Below are 12,990 nucleotides of genomic sequence, written 5' to 3' on the forward strand. Positions count from 1 at the left end.
CAACATTTTGGGAGTAATTCTATCACTTAAGCACTATCATTTATGTGCTGATCACGTGCATAAATGTTTAGAATAATGGCATTTATATGCCTATGTGTGCACATACCCATGGAAGTGCCAAAATTCTGCCTATGCATTAGTCTATAAATATCTGCATAACCTACATAGTGCATATTTGATGGGGGGGGGGGGTACATATACACGGGCAGAACCTGGGCAGGACTCATACTTATGTGCGTAACTTTTAGAATATTGTAAGTCACACACATCTCCAGCATTTAGGTAGAAACACACAAGCTCTGTGGTTGGCTGAAGCGCTCACTCCTAACTTTTATGTGTAGGAATAACTTAGTGATTAGAGGGCAGTGGGCTGACAGCCTGGGGAACTGGGTTCAGTCCCGACTGCAGTTCATTATGACCCTGCCCAAGTCAATTACCCCTGGATTCTATATAGTGCGCCTAACATTCCATGCCGAAATCCAAGTGTATTCTGTAAAAATGCACATAACTTAATTGGCTTAACAAACCTAATCAGTGTTGTTAACAGCAGTTAACAAGCAATAATGACCACTAATTGGTAATAATTAGACTTTACGTACACAATTCGATAAGCGTACTCTGTAACACACTGCGCCTACATTTTGATGCGCGCAGGCAAAAAGCGGCATGGTTATGGTGAGGGAAATGGGCATTTTGTGAGCTTTCCAAAATTTATGCTCGCTGTTATAGAATATGGCCCTCTGTGCCTAAATGGCACCGGGATTTATGCCACGTTTTCATTGGTGTAAATGGAGGTGCATAGTTTTAGGCGCTAGGAAATCAACTAAGTGTATTCTATAATACCATGCCTAAATCTAGGCGCTGCTTATAGAATACGCTTAGGTGGAAATGATTTCCACGCAGATTATTTAGGCACCATATATAGAATCTGGCCCTTAACCCTCCATTGCCTCAGGTACAGAAACTTAGGGCCCTGTTTACTAGGCTGTGCTAGCATTTTTAGCTTGCACTAAGCATTAGCACGTGCTAACCGTGTAGATGCCCATAATATTCCTATGGGCATCTACACGGTTAGCATGTGCTAATTTTTAGCACATGCTAAAAACGCTAACAGACTTTAATAAACAGGGCCCTTACTAATCCCTGACTAATGTAAGCAGTTACACCTATATTTTTTTAAAAGAAAGTAGGTGCCTATGCTCCTTTATAAAGTAGGCTTCTACCAGGAGCCCAATTATAGAATTGCCCTCTCTTTGTTCAAATAGGGGCTTATAAAACTGCCCCAGTGTATACACTACTTTTATGTGGTAACATGCATGTGTGTTCCCTGGGACATAGTTGCAACACACACATTACTCCATCAAATACATGCACAGTTGCATAAAATAGAACAGCAAATGTATGTATGTATCCCCGATCTATTCTTAGAGCGTTGTACAGCTAAAAATATTAACCCCCTAATTCTATAATAAGGCGCCAAAATTTAAGCAACTTAACGCACGCTTATAAATACTAGTACTTACATGGGCGAATGCTCACTTTCCAGTTGTGTGTGCTCAGTGGTATTCTATAATGTATGTGCATAAATCCAAGGGTGGGGCCAAGCTTTACATGCATAACTTACATGCTAAAGTGCTGCAGTTAGGCATTCTCACATACACGTAAGTGGGTGCCGGTGCACTGCTGCTGACTTATGCTAGTATTGAATAATGGAAATTATGCACATAATTTCTCTTACAGAATAGGAACACTACCAGCTTACTTTTGGTGACTAATTTGGCACGTTGTTGAATTTTATTGTTTTGTAACAAAATAATAAAATTCAAAAAATTATAGATTAAAAATATGATATAAAAATTAAAAATAGGTACTATAAAAATTGTTAGGTTGGAATGAAAATCTTCCATTAACTACACAGTAATATAAGAAAACCACTGCTGATTGAATTTTCAAACCAAACATATATGTGCGTACTTCCACTTTGAAGGGAATTTTTGTGCACCTCCTCATTACCACACACATATTTTGGAGGTTAACGTGCATTTACGTTCAAAACCCTCCTCAACCCCTTCCCTGGAAGCAACTCCACTCAGTCCAGACAAACTTCTGCATGTCTAGGCTGGATGTGTGTAACTTTAAGCTTATATCAAGTGCACAGTTTTATAAAAACCTGTTTCTGCAGCATTGGGCTACTCCACCTGCAGAAATGCTTTGGAAAGTTTTCTTTGAAAGGTTCTGTGCAGATTCATTTACCACAGCAGTATTAGAGATTTTAGTGGCAGAGAGAGGGAGAAGGCCACAGATCAAAGCCATGACAACAAAGTGGCAGGCACAGAATGGGATGAACCAAATGCTTTGGAAAGTTTTCTTTGAAAGGTTCTGTGCAGTTTTATTTACTCTTACAGCAGCAGTATCAGGGACCTTAGTGGCAGAGGGAGTGAGAAGACCACAGATCAAGGCAGTGTCAGACACAGAATGGGATCAACCAAGCTGTCTTTTTCTGTCAGTTGAAAACGTCCTTCAGCGCTTTCTCACTTAACCATATAGTCCTACCAGTCAGGTGCAATTCTTGCTCTCTTTCATTGTCAACCTCCTCACTGATCTTTATTGTACTCACAGAAATGGGCAGTTGGAAAATTACCCATCCAGAAGGTTGATGTCACTGCTAAATGTGTAATTTTACCTGCATTGCCTGTTAAGGTTAGGAGAGGAGGGGACTGAGCCACATATATAGCATTTAAATTCTATGTGCATTATTTCCAAGGGAAAACACACCTGCAGAGAAGAAGAAGAAGACGGTACAGATCTTTGGGGTTATTTTTTTCCTGGGGCAATAATCAAAGCCTCTTAAAATTTACCCCATGGTATATGTGCATAAAAGTATGTGCTATGACAAGGTGGGGGATTTACTTTTATGTGACCCTCACGAAGGCATGTTCAGAGGTAGAGCCATAAGATATACATATAGGGGATAATTCTCAGCATTGGATGGAGTGGGAGAAGAGGGAATTGAGTATGAGGGGTGGGTGGCTCTCCTGGTGAGTTCTCTTTGGTTTGGATATGGCAAGAGCTAAGTGCTGGTCAGTGAAATGGGGAGGGCAGGGAAAGGAGACTGTATCTGTTAACCTTGATAATAGTCTGCCCTGAGATTCATAGACTGTGTACAGTGTGTGTGCAAAGTATGGTTAAGCAATCTTTTTCCCAAATATTTCATGGGGTGATTTGTACATGGTCCGATTTTAGGAAAAATTTGGACTGGAGAGAGTCCTCCCCCTTTTTTGCATATTTCCAATTGAAGGCCTTTGTAATGAAGGGAGACATGAAGCCATTGGTGGTGGGGAGTCCCATGGAGCTTGAGGGGCTATTGTTTTTGGAAAAGACCTGCAGGCAGAATTGGTGATATCTGTAGAGCAATTCACTGAAATCTCCCTCACAAGGGATATTATATTGGTAGAAAGTGTGAGCTATCTGTAAGAAGATTAGGAGAGGCTAGGGGAAGGGGCCCGGGGTTGGGATGAAAGGTTGGATGGAGTATTATAATGGTAGGGAATTAGCTATCTATAAGAAGAGTAGGAGGGGGCTGGGATGTGGGGCACCTACTTGCAGTGGCGTAGCCACAGGTGGGCCTGGGTGGGCTGGGGCCCACCCACTTAGAGCTCAGGCCCACCCAACAGTAGCACATGTTTAGTGGTAGCTAGTGGGGATCCCAAGCTCCGTCAGCTGAAGACTTCCTCCTGATGGTAACGAAAGTGCTACTGTCCATGATACCGGCACCTATGCATGCTCAGTTTTCAGCGCCTGCCTACTGCAGACTGCCAAGGTGGAAAGAAGCATTTTCCTGCCAGCTGAGATATATTTTTGGTGGTGGGGGGGGGGGGGAGAGAACACTTGGTGCCCGCCCTTTTCTTGCCTAGGCCCACCCAAAATCTGTTGTCTGGCTACGCCCCTGCCTACTTGACCTTTAAACCTAGGTAACCTGTTATAAAATAACCCTCTATATGACTAAAAACACGGTAGTAACGAGATGATGGATAGTACCATGATCAGCATAACCTTTAAGCTTTCCAAGACAAGCTCAGTAGTTTCTATCCATACTTTATTTATTTTTGGTCTTCCTACACCCCTTCTTGGTACCTGGTTTCAAGAGCAAATACTCTTGTGTCCAAGTCCATTATCTCACTGTTACGGCAGACCCAGCCCCACCCCCATCATTTTTACAAGGCTTTTAAGTGTGACTTTTGCTGATGAATTATTTTCCTGCTTGTCTAACATGGCTCCATGTGTTCTCTTGTAGGTAATGAAACCTGTTTAGAGGTACTATTAGAACAGAAATCTTTTCGCAAGTTTGATGGTAATCCCTTCACTCCTTTGCACTGTGCTATGTAAGTACCATAACAGTCTGCAGCTTCAAGCACAGCTATATAATGTCAGCATGAACAAACTATAGCTCCAACAAACTGTTTGATACTATGATGGTAACGACTGATTAATGTCTACACAGCACTTGAAAATAAATGGCCAGGTCTGTGACTTCGCTGTGCTTTGACTTCCACTGCCACCTGTTTCCTGCGTTGGCCGGGCTTTAGGATGTTATGGAGGCAGTGTTCCCATCTCCTGGGGGGGGGGGGGGGGGGGGGGGAGGGAAGGGAGGGAGTCTCAGCCATCATGCAACAGTGACATCTAGGGGTAGCATGTAAATGTGCAGTGTTTAGCTAAGCAGTATTCTTCAAGAATGTGCCTAGATGCAATGGTGTGTATTTTGCATGTAGGCATTCACATGGGCAGAATTCGGATGGAGCATAGGCAGGATGCATACTTTGCATGTAGATTAAGATTTTATAATCTATGTGCATGTCTTTTGCAATCTAGACACGGGCATTTTCACCCACTCTATAGCTGATGTAAGTGTTCGCACCTTAAATATAGGCATATTTTCATCCACAAGTTAGTATTTTATAAATGAAAATAGGTGCCTACTTTTCTTTTAGAATAGGCTTCAAATTGGCACTTTCCTAGTGTCTAAATCTAGGTGCCCCTTTATAGAATTATCCGCCATATGGCCGGATTTAGGACCCTGAGATCTTCCAAAGACTTACCTTGGCATTACATTACATACTCTTGTGGTCAATATATGCTTTTGAGACTGCAAAGGTTGTCAGGTGCATTCAGTTGAGCACTCTTAATGAAAACTGTATGCTTGACTTAAGGCAATTTCCACTTTCACCTCACAGAAGCTAGATAGCAACAGCTTGTACTGCTGCAGTAGATTCAACAAAAGAATAAATGATACCCATACATAAGGCATAATGAATATTGAAAACATTCTGCTTGTTCTCTCGTCTACATTATTTGTTGCAGCTTGTGATATAAACAAGTCTGATCAGCCACCAATTTCCTAGCTATTTTTGTGCGGCCAGTTTAAAATTTTGGTGCAAGCATCTATTCTCTCCCTTTTTGACTATAATAATATTTTGTTCGTAGGCTGTTTTAAGAAAGGGTTTGACTACAAACATTGCAGAATACCATGGCTCATTCACCTTTTTTTTATGCATTTTCCCCTTTCTGAGAGATTACAGTGGCTTCCCATTGATGCTTCAGTTTCATTTTAACTAGGCTGTTTGATTTTTAAAATGCTTCACGGATTGACTCCTTTGTATTTGTGCTTTTTGGTTTTATCAGCTGCTATTATTCAGTCCACTCAGGCAAAGGAGCATTTGACTCAGTATGTTCCCGCTGTTATCGGTCTTTTCACATTTTATCTTTTCCTTTTAGTCTGCACAGTTCAGAAATGAATTACCCTTGACGTTGAAAAGTCATTGTAACTGCACATTTTTAGATGGAAGCTTGATACATTTTTATTTTATACATTTTTACAGTCTTAAGAACATTTTTTAATAGCTGAATTCTGTTTTAGTTGAGTGTAGATTTTTTTACTTTGTACTTGCTAGATATTGCCTAGTTATGTTTTTGTAATCCACATAGAACTTTTGAGGCCCAGGTGGAATATAAGCACTTGTATTTGTATTGACTGTGTGAATATATTGGGTAAAGAGGTACATTAGTGAGCAAACAACATACCAAATTTGTTTGAACAAACGATAATATATTAATCAAGGTGTCAGGCACTGAACTCAGATCATGGGGACCTGTTGGAAAAGAGGACAGAATGGGAAAATGAGATGTCATTTTAAACATTTAATTGGTTTTGTGTGTTTTTCTTTTAGAATTAATGACCATGAAAATTGTGCGTCGATGATCATGGGAGTTGTGGATGCCAAGATCGTCAATTGTAAAGATGCCAAAGGAAGGTCAGTGCCGCACAGCAAGTGGGGAGCAAGGAATGAAGCTGGGATACCAACAAGCTGCAGTTCCCATTTTTCTAAGGCAGTACAATGGGTCCTCAATTGCAGTGGGATAAAGCTTGTATAGCAGTGCTTCTCAGCCCTCTCCAGGGATGTACACCTTGCTAGTTAGGTTTTCAGGATTACCAAAATAAATATGCATGAGATAGATTTGCATAAAGGAATAAACCACAACACACACTAGATGAAAACTGCTTATCAAAAGTGTAACCAAACAACCAACCTAGTTGAGCAAAGTTCTAAATACAGTCTACAAACTTACATAAGTATTGCCATACTGGGAAAGACCAAAGGTCCATCGAGCCCAGCATCCTGTTTCCAACAGTGGCCAATCCAGGTCACAAATACCCGGCAAGATCCCAAAAATGTACAAAATATTTTATACTGCTTATCCCAGAAATAGTGGATTTTCCCCAAGTCCATTTAATAACGGTTTATGGACTTTTCCTTTAGGAAGCCGTCCAAACCTTTTTAAAACTCCGCTAAGCTAACCACCTTTACCACATTCTCTGGCAACGAATTCCAGAGTTTAATTACACGAGTGAAGAAAAATTTTCTCAGATTCGTTTTAAATTTACTACATTGTAGCTTCATCGCATGCCCCCTAGTCCTAGTATTTTTGGAAAGCGTGAACAGACGCTTCACTTCTACTCGTTCAACTCCACTCATTATTTTATAGACCTCTATCATATCTCCCCTCAGCCGCCTTTTCTCCAAGCTGAAGAGCCCTAGCCGCTTTAGCCTTTCCTCATAGGGAAGTCGTACCATCCCCTTTATCATATTCATTGCCCTTCTCTGCACCTTTTCTAATTCCACTATATCTTTTTTGAGATGCGGTGACCAGAATTGAACACAATATTCGAGGTGCGGTCGCACCATGGAGCGATGCAAAGGCATTATAACATCCTCATTTTTGTTTTCCATTCCTTTCCTAATAATACCTAACATTCTGTTTGCTTTCTTAGCTGCAGTAGCACACTGAGCAGAAGGTTTCAACGTATCATCAATGACAACACCTAGATCCCTTTCTTGGTCTGTGACTCCTAACGTGGAACCTTGCATGGCGTAGCTATAATTCGGGTTCCTCTTTCCCATATGCATCACTTTGCACTTGCTCACATTAAACGTCATCTGCCATTTAGACGCCCAGTCTTCCAGTTTCGTAAGGTCCTCTTGTAATTTTTCACAATCCTGCCGCGATTTAATGACTTTGAATAACTTTGTGTCATCAGCAAATTTAATTACCTCACTAGTTACTCCCATCTCTAGGTCATTTATAAATATGTTAAAAAGCAGCGGTCCCAGCACAGAGCCCTGGGGAACTTCCCAAATATAAAAGGAGGGAAAATACCTCAGTGGTAGTTCATCACTCAACAGCTGATGTAGAATCTACCTCACAAGATTCAATCATTGGTCAAAAAACCTCCATATCGATTTATAACATTTACTATTTTTCTTTAATTTTTTTGTCTCTGTTGAAAAACCCAATAATGCAAGCAGGGAACTTATCTTGCTAGAAGTTCAATGGAGCTGCCCATTTTGCTTCTTTAGACTTCTTCAGGAGCAAGTTCCCAGCATTAAATACATGCAAATCACAGAATTATGCTAATTTTAGATCCAGTTTTACATGTATTTAACGCTAGGGACGTGCTCCTGAAGAAGCTTAACGAAGCAAAACGGGTGGCTCTATTGAGCCTCTAGCAAGATAAGTTCCCTGCTTGCATTATTAGGTTTTTCAACAGAGACACTAAATTAAAGAAAACAGTAAATGTTGCTCAATACGAAGAGCTCCTAGCTCTCACAGAACAAGTCCGTTCTCTTGAGGGTAGAGTAGCAAACTTGGAAGAGCTGAGGGAGATAGAGAGGTACATAGAGGAGGCCTACAGGGACGTTGTAGAGAAGTCCCAACTCCAGTCTGGCAGCCCCTGTGCTGCCTTGGAGGTAGGAGGTCTTCTAAAGGGAGAGCATCACCCTGGTGCAGCTGGAAGTAATCCTGTAGCCAGGACAAGCCCACCAGGGGATGCACTATCTTCTCACACCGAGGATGTGTCTCCAGGAGCTTCTGCCTAGGAAGGAAGGGTTAGGATGGCTGTTGTAGTTGGTGATTCGATTATTAGGCATGTAGATAGCTGGGTGGCTGGTGGTCGTGAGGATCGCCTGGTCACTTGCCTGCCTAGTGTGAAGGTGGCAGTTGTCACACGTCATCTAGATAGGATTTTAGATAGTGCTGGGGAGGAGCCGGCTGTCTTTGTACATATGGGGACCAATGACATAGGAAAAGATGGGAAAGAAGTTCTGGAAGCCAAATTTATTCTCCTAGGTAGAAAGCTCAAATCCAGAACCTCTAGGGTAGGTAGCATTTTCAGAAGTGCTTCCTGTTCCACACACAGGACCCAAGAGACAGGCAGAGCTCCGAAATCACAATGTGTGGATGAGGTGATAGTGCAGGGAGGAGGGTTTTAGATTTGTAAGGAACTGGGCAACATTCTGGGGAAGGGGGAGCATATTCCAGAACAATGGACTCCACCTTAACCAGGGTGGTATCAAGGCTGTTGGCATCGGCATTTAAAAAGGGGAGAATGTTAATGAGGCGTCCCTTCCGACAGAGTCCGGATGCTGAGAGGATGGGTGGTTTCTAGCTACATGGAGAGATATGATTGGACAAATGTTGCAGCCCATCTGGCAAACAATTAACATGCTCCAGCAAGTACAAAGACAATATGGGTGGGTTGGAGGGGGGAGGAGGGATAAACAATAACGTTTGATACTGTTGAACTGTTAGGTGGTTTAAGCACTGCACGTTTTAAATGTTCTGTTATACTGCAATTATTATTGTGATGTATTGTATATTCAAGTGTCAATAAAATAGTTGAAACATAAAAAGGGGAGAAAGCAGCATTTAAACTAGAACCTGTGGGGAAGGCCAACAGTTGTTCAAAAGTGCATGGTTTGGAACAAGATATATTTCAAAGATATCACCAAAACAGGGAAGAGAGGGTATCCCAATAGCGAGTTTGCAATAGAGACCATAGTAGACCAGGTGTCTTTAAATAAAAAGCAGACAAAAGATTGCAAACTAACTTTGTCAACTGCTGAGAAGACATGTAAATAGGAACAACAAATATAGTTTGAAATGTCTGTATGCGAATGCCATAAGCCTAAAAAATAAAATGAAAGAGTTAGAATATATTGCAAATTATATCAAATTGGTAGAGGGAGGGCCTTGAATTATCAAATAGATTGAAAATTCAGGAAACAAAGCACATCTTGGAATCCCTATGGATTGAAATTCCATGTGTAAAGGGGAAAGGATAGTGAATGTTGTACTGGTCTAGAAGATTTATTGGTCAACAACAACGACTCGACACGGCCATGTTTGTCTGTATCACATGCTGTGGTGATGTCAAATTATATTCTCTGTTGCAGTTTAAAAAATGGCAGGAAGCACCGCAAGTAGTGCTGCACGACCTCAAGTATCACACTCTGAACTCTTCTCTAGACTTGGAGCAGCTGGTACAGGAGCCAACTAGAGGACCTTAGTGGAGCGCATGATCTGGTGCGGGGGTAATGGTTCTGGGGCTGCTTGATAACAGTGATCGTACGTTAGCATTTAACTTTCAAAAAGGAGACTATGATAAATGAGAAGAACAGTGGGGAAAAAAAAGAGAAGCTGCTGCAAAGGTGAAAAATTTACATCAGGCATGGATGCTGTTCAAAAATACCATACTGGAAGCCCATGCCAAATATATTCCATATATTAATAAAGGAGGAAGGAAGACCAAACGACAGCTGGCATGATTAAAAAGTGAGGTGAAGAAGGCTATTAGAGCTAAAAGAAAATCCTTCAGAAAATGGAAGAAGGATCTGACTGAAAATAATAAGAAACAGCAAAAGGAATGGCAAGTCAAATGCAAAGCGCTGATAAGGAAGGCAGAGGGACTTTGAAAAAAGATTGCATAGGAGGCAAAAACGCATAATAAAATATTTTTAAGTTTATTAAAAGCAAGAAGCTGGCGGAATAATCAGTTGGACCACTACATGACCGAGGGGTAAAAGGGGCACTCAGGGAAGACAAAGCCATAGCGGAGAGATTAAATGACGTCTTTGCTTCGATCTTCACCAAAGAAGATTTGGGAGAGCTACCGGTGCCAGAAATGGTATTCAAAGCTGATGAGTCAGAGAAACTGAATGAAATCTCTATAAACCTGGAAAATGTAAAGGCGCAATTTGACAAATTGAAGAGTAGCAAATCGCCTGAACTGGATGGGATTCATCCAAGAGTACTGATAGAATTGAAAAATGAACTTGTAGAACTATTCCTAGTAATATGTAATTTATCTTTAAAATCAAGCATTGTACTGGAAGATTGGAGGGTTGCCAATGTAATGCCGATTAAAAAAAAAAAAAGGTTCCAGAGGTAATCCAGGAAATTATAGACTGGTGAACCTGACATCAGTGTCGGGCAAAATGGTAGAGACTATTATAAAGAACGAAATTACAGAGCATATTCAAAAGCATGGATTAATGAGTCAAAGCCAACTTGGATTTAATGAAGGGAAATCTTTCCTCACCAGTCTATTACATTTCTTTGAAGGGGTGAACAAACATGTGATAGAGGTGAGCCGGTCAATATTGTTTATCTGGATTTTCAAAAGGCATTTGATAGAGTACCTCATGAAAGACTCCAAAGGAAATTGGAGAGTCATGGGATAGGAGGTAGTGTTCTATTGTGGATTAAAAACTGGTTAAAAGATAGAAAACAGAGAGTAGGGTTAAATGGTCAGTATTCTCAGTGGAGAAGAGTAATTAATGGGGTTCCCCATGAGTCTGTGCTGGGACCTCTGCTTTTTAACATATTTATAAATGATCTAGAGATGGGAGTAACTAGAGAGGTACTTAAATTTGCTGACTACACAAAGTTATTCAAAGTTGTTAAATCGCAAGAGGATTGTGAAAGATTACAAGAGGACGTTACTAGACTGGGAGACTGGGCATTCAGTTGGCAGATGACATTTAATGTAAGCAAGTGCAAAGTGATACATGTGGGAAAGAGGAACCCGAACTATAACTATGTAATGCAAGGTTCCTTATTAGGAGTCACTGACCAGGAAAGGGATCTAGGTGTCATTGTTGATGATACGTTGAAACCCTCTGCTCAGTGTGCGGCGACAGCTAAGGAAAGGGAGGATCTAGGTGTCATCGTTGATGTTACAATGAAATCCTGTGTTCAGTGTGTGGCGGCAGCTAAGAAAGCAAATAGAATAGTAGGTATTATTAGGAAAGGAATGGAAAACAAAAATGAGGATGTTATAATGCCTTTGTATTGCTTCATGGTGCAACCGCATACCAATTGTATGCAATTCTGGTCACCACATTTAAAAAAAAGATATAATGGAATTAGAAACGGTACAAAAAAGGGTGACAAAAATGATAAAGGGGATGGGACAACTTCCCTATGAGGAAAGGCTAAAGTGAGTAGGGCTTTTCAGCTTGGAGAAAAGACGACTGAGGGGAGATATGATAGAGGTTTATAAAATAATGAGTGGTGTGGAACGGGTAGACATGAATCATTTGTTTTCTCTTTTCAAAAATACTAGGACTAGGGAGCACGCAATGAAGCTACAAAGTAGTAAATTTACAGTGAATTGGAGAAAATATTTTTTCACTCAATGTATAATTAAACTCTGGAATTCGTTGCCAGAGAAATTAGTAAAAGCAGTTCGCGGGGTTTAAAAAGGTTTGGATAGCTTCCTAAAAGGAAAGTCTATAAGCCATTTTTAAAATGGACTTGAGGAAAATCCACTGCTTATTTCTAGGATAAGTAGCCTAAAATGTTTTGTACTGTTTTGGGATCTTGCCAGGTACTTGTAACCTTGATTGACAACTGTTGGAAACAGGATGCTGGGCTTGATGGACCTTCGGTCTGTCCCAGTATGGCAATACTTATTTACTTATATGTAAATGTATAATGATATGGAGGTTTTTTGACTAACGGTTGATCTTGTGAGGTAGATTCTATGTCATCTGTTGAGTGATCAACTACCACTGAGGTCTGTTTCCTCCTTTTATATTTGGGAAGTTTGCAGACTGTATTTTGAACTTTGTTCGGTTAGATTTGTTGTTTGGTTACACTTTTGATTAGCACAGTTAGAGGAAAATTATATGCTGATTTTATCTATCAGTGCTGAATACATTTTGTTTTATTTTGTTATGTGGGTCTGCTTTTCTTTTCTTTTCTGCTGTTTTGGAGCTTGCAGACCGCTTGCCTATGTGCTTTTTGGTAAACTAGACATAGGCAATGAATAATATCAGGTCATTTAAATCATTGAATTGCCAGATATTATCTGTTTATTTGTCTGCTGTGTTAGAGAAAGGCAAGGGTAAACCAAAAACCTTATCTGGTTACTGGCAATGTTAGTACGCAGCCACTGCACTATCTTGATAGACCTATTGAGGTCATAATTGGTAATAGACCATTTCAGCATTATAAGGAATCTGCTAAACCCTAAATCTGTCAAACCTAAATTTAAATCTAGATGTCTTAGTTGTCCACCTATAACAGACATAGTTACTGAGTTGCCTTGTCAGCCAATTTCCTGCATCTATTTCAATGCAGATCAGTTCGGAA

At 40.6% G+C, this 12,990-nt stretch overlaps 1 protein-coding gene across 6 annotated transcripts in view; it reads left to right on the forward strand.

The window, feature by feature from the left end:
• The window catches only part of ANKRD44 (ankyrin repeat domain 44), a 477,800-nt gene that overhangs the window by 414,614 nt on the left and 50,196 nt on the right, over positions 1-12,990 (forward strand). For all 6 annotated transcript variants that reach the window (XM_030208682.1, XM_030208683.1, XM_030208686.1 and 3 more), the window contains 2 exons: positions 4,295-4,382; positions 6,225-6,308. In XM_030208682.1, coding sequence (XP_030064542.1) covers positions 4,295-4,382; positions 6,225-6,308 — 172 coding nt within the window. The remainder of the gene's footprint in view (positions 1-4,294; positions 4,383-6,224; positions 6,309-12,990) is intronic.

The sequence above is a fragment of the Microcaecilia unicolor genome, chromosome 7 (genome assembly GCF_901765095.1).
Source record: "Microcaecilia unicolor chromosome 7, aMicUni1.1, whole genome shotgun sequence".
In the NCBI taxonomy this organism is placed as follows: domain Eukaryota; kingdom Metazoa; phylum Chordata; class Amphibia; order Gymnophiona; family Siphonopidae; genus Microcaecilia; species Microcaecilia unicolor.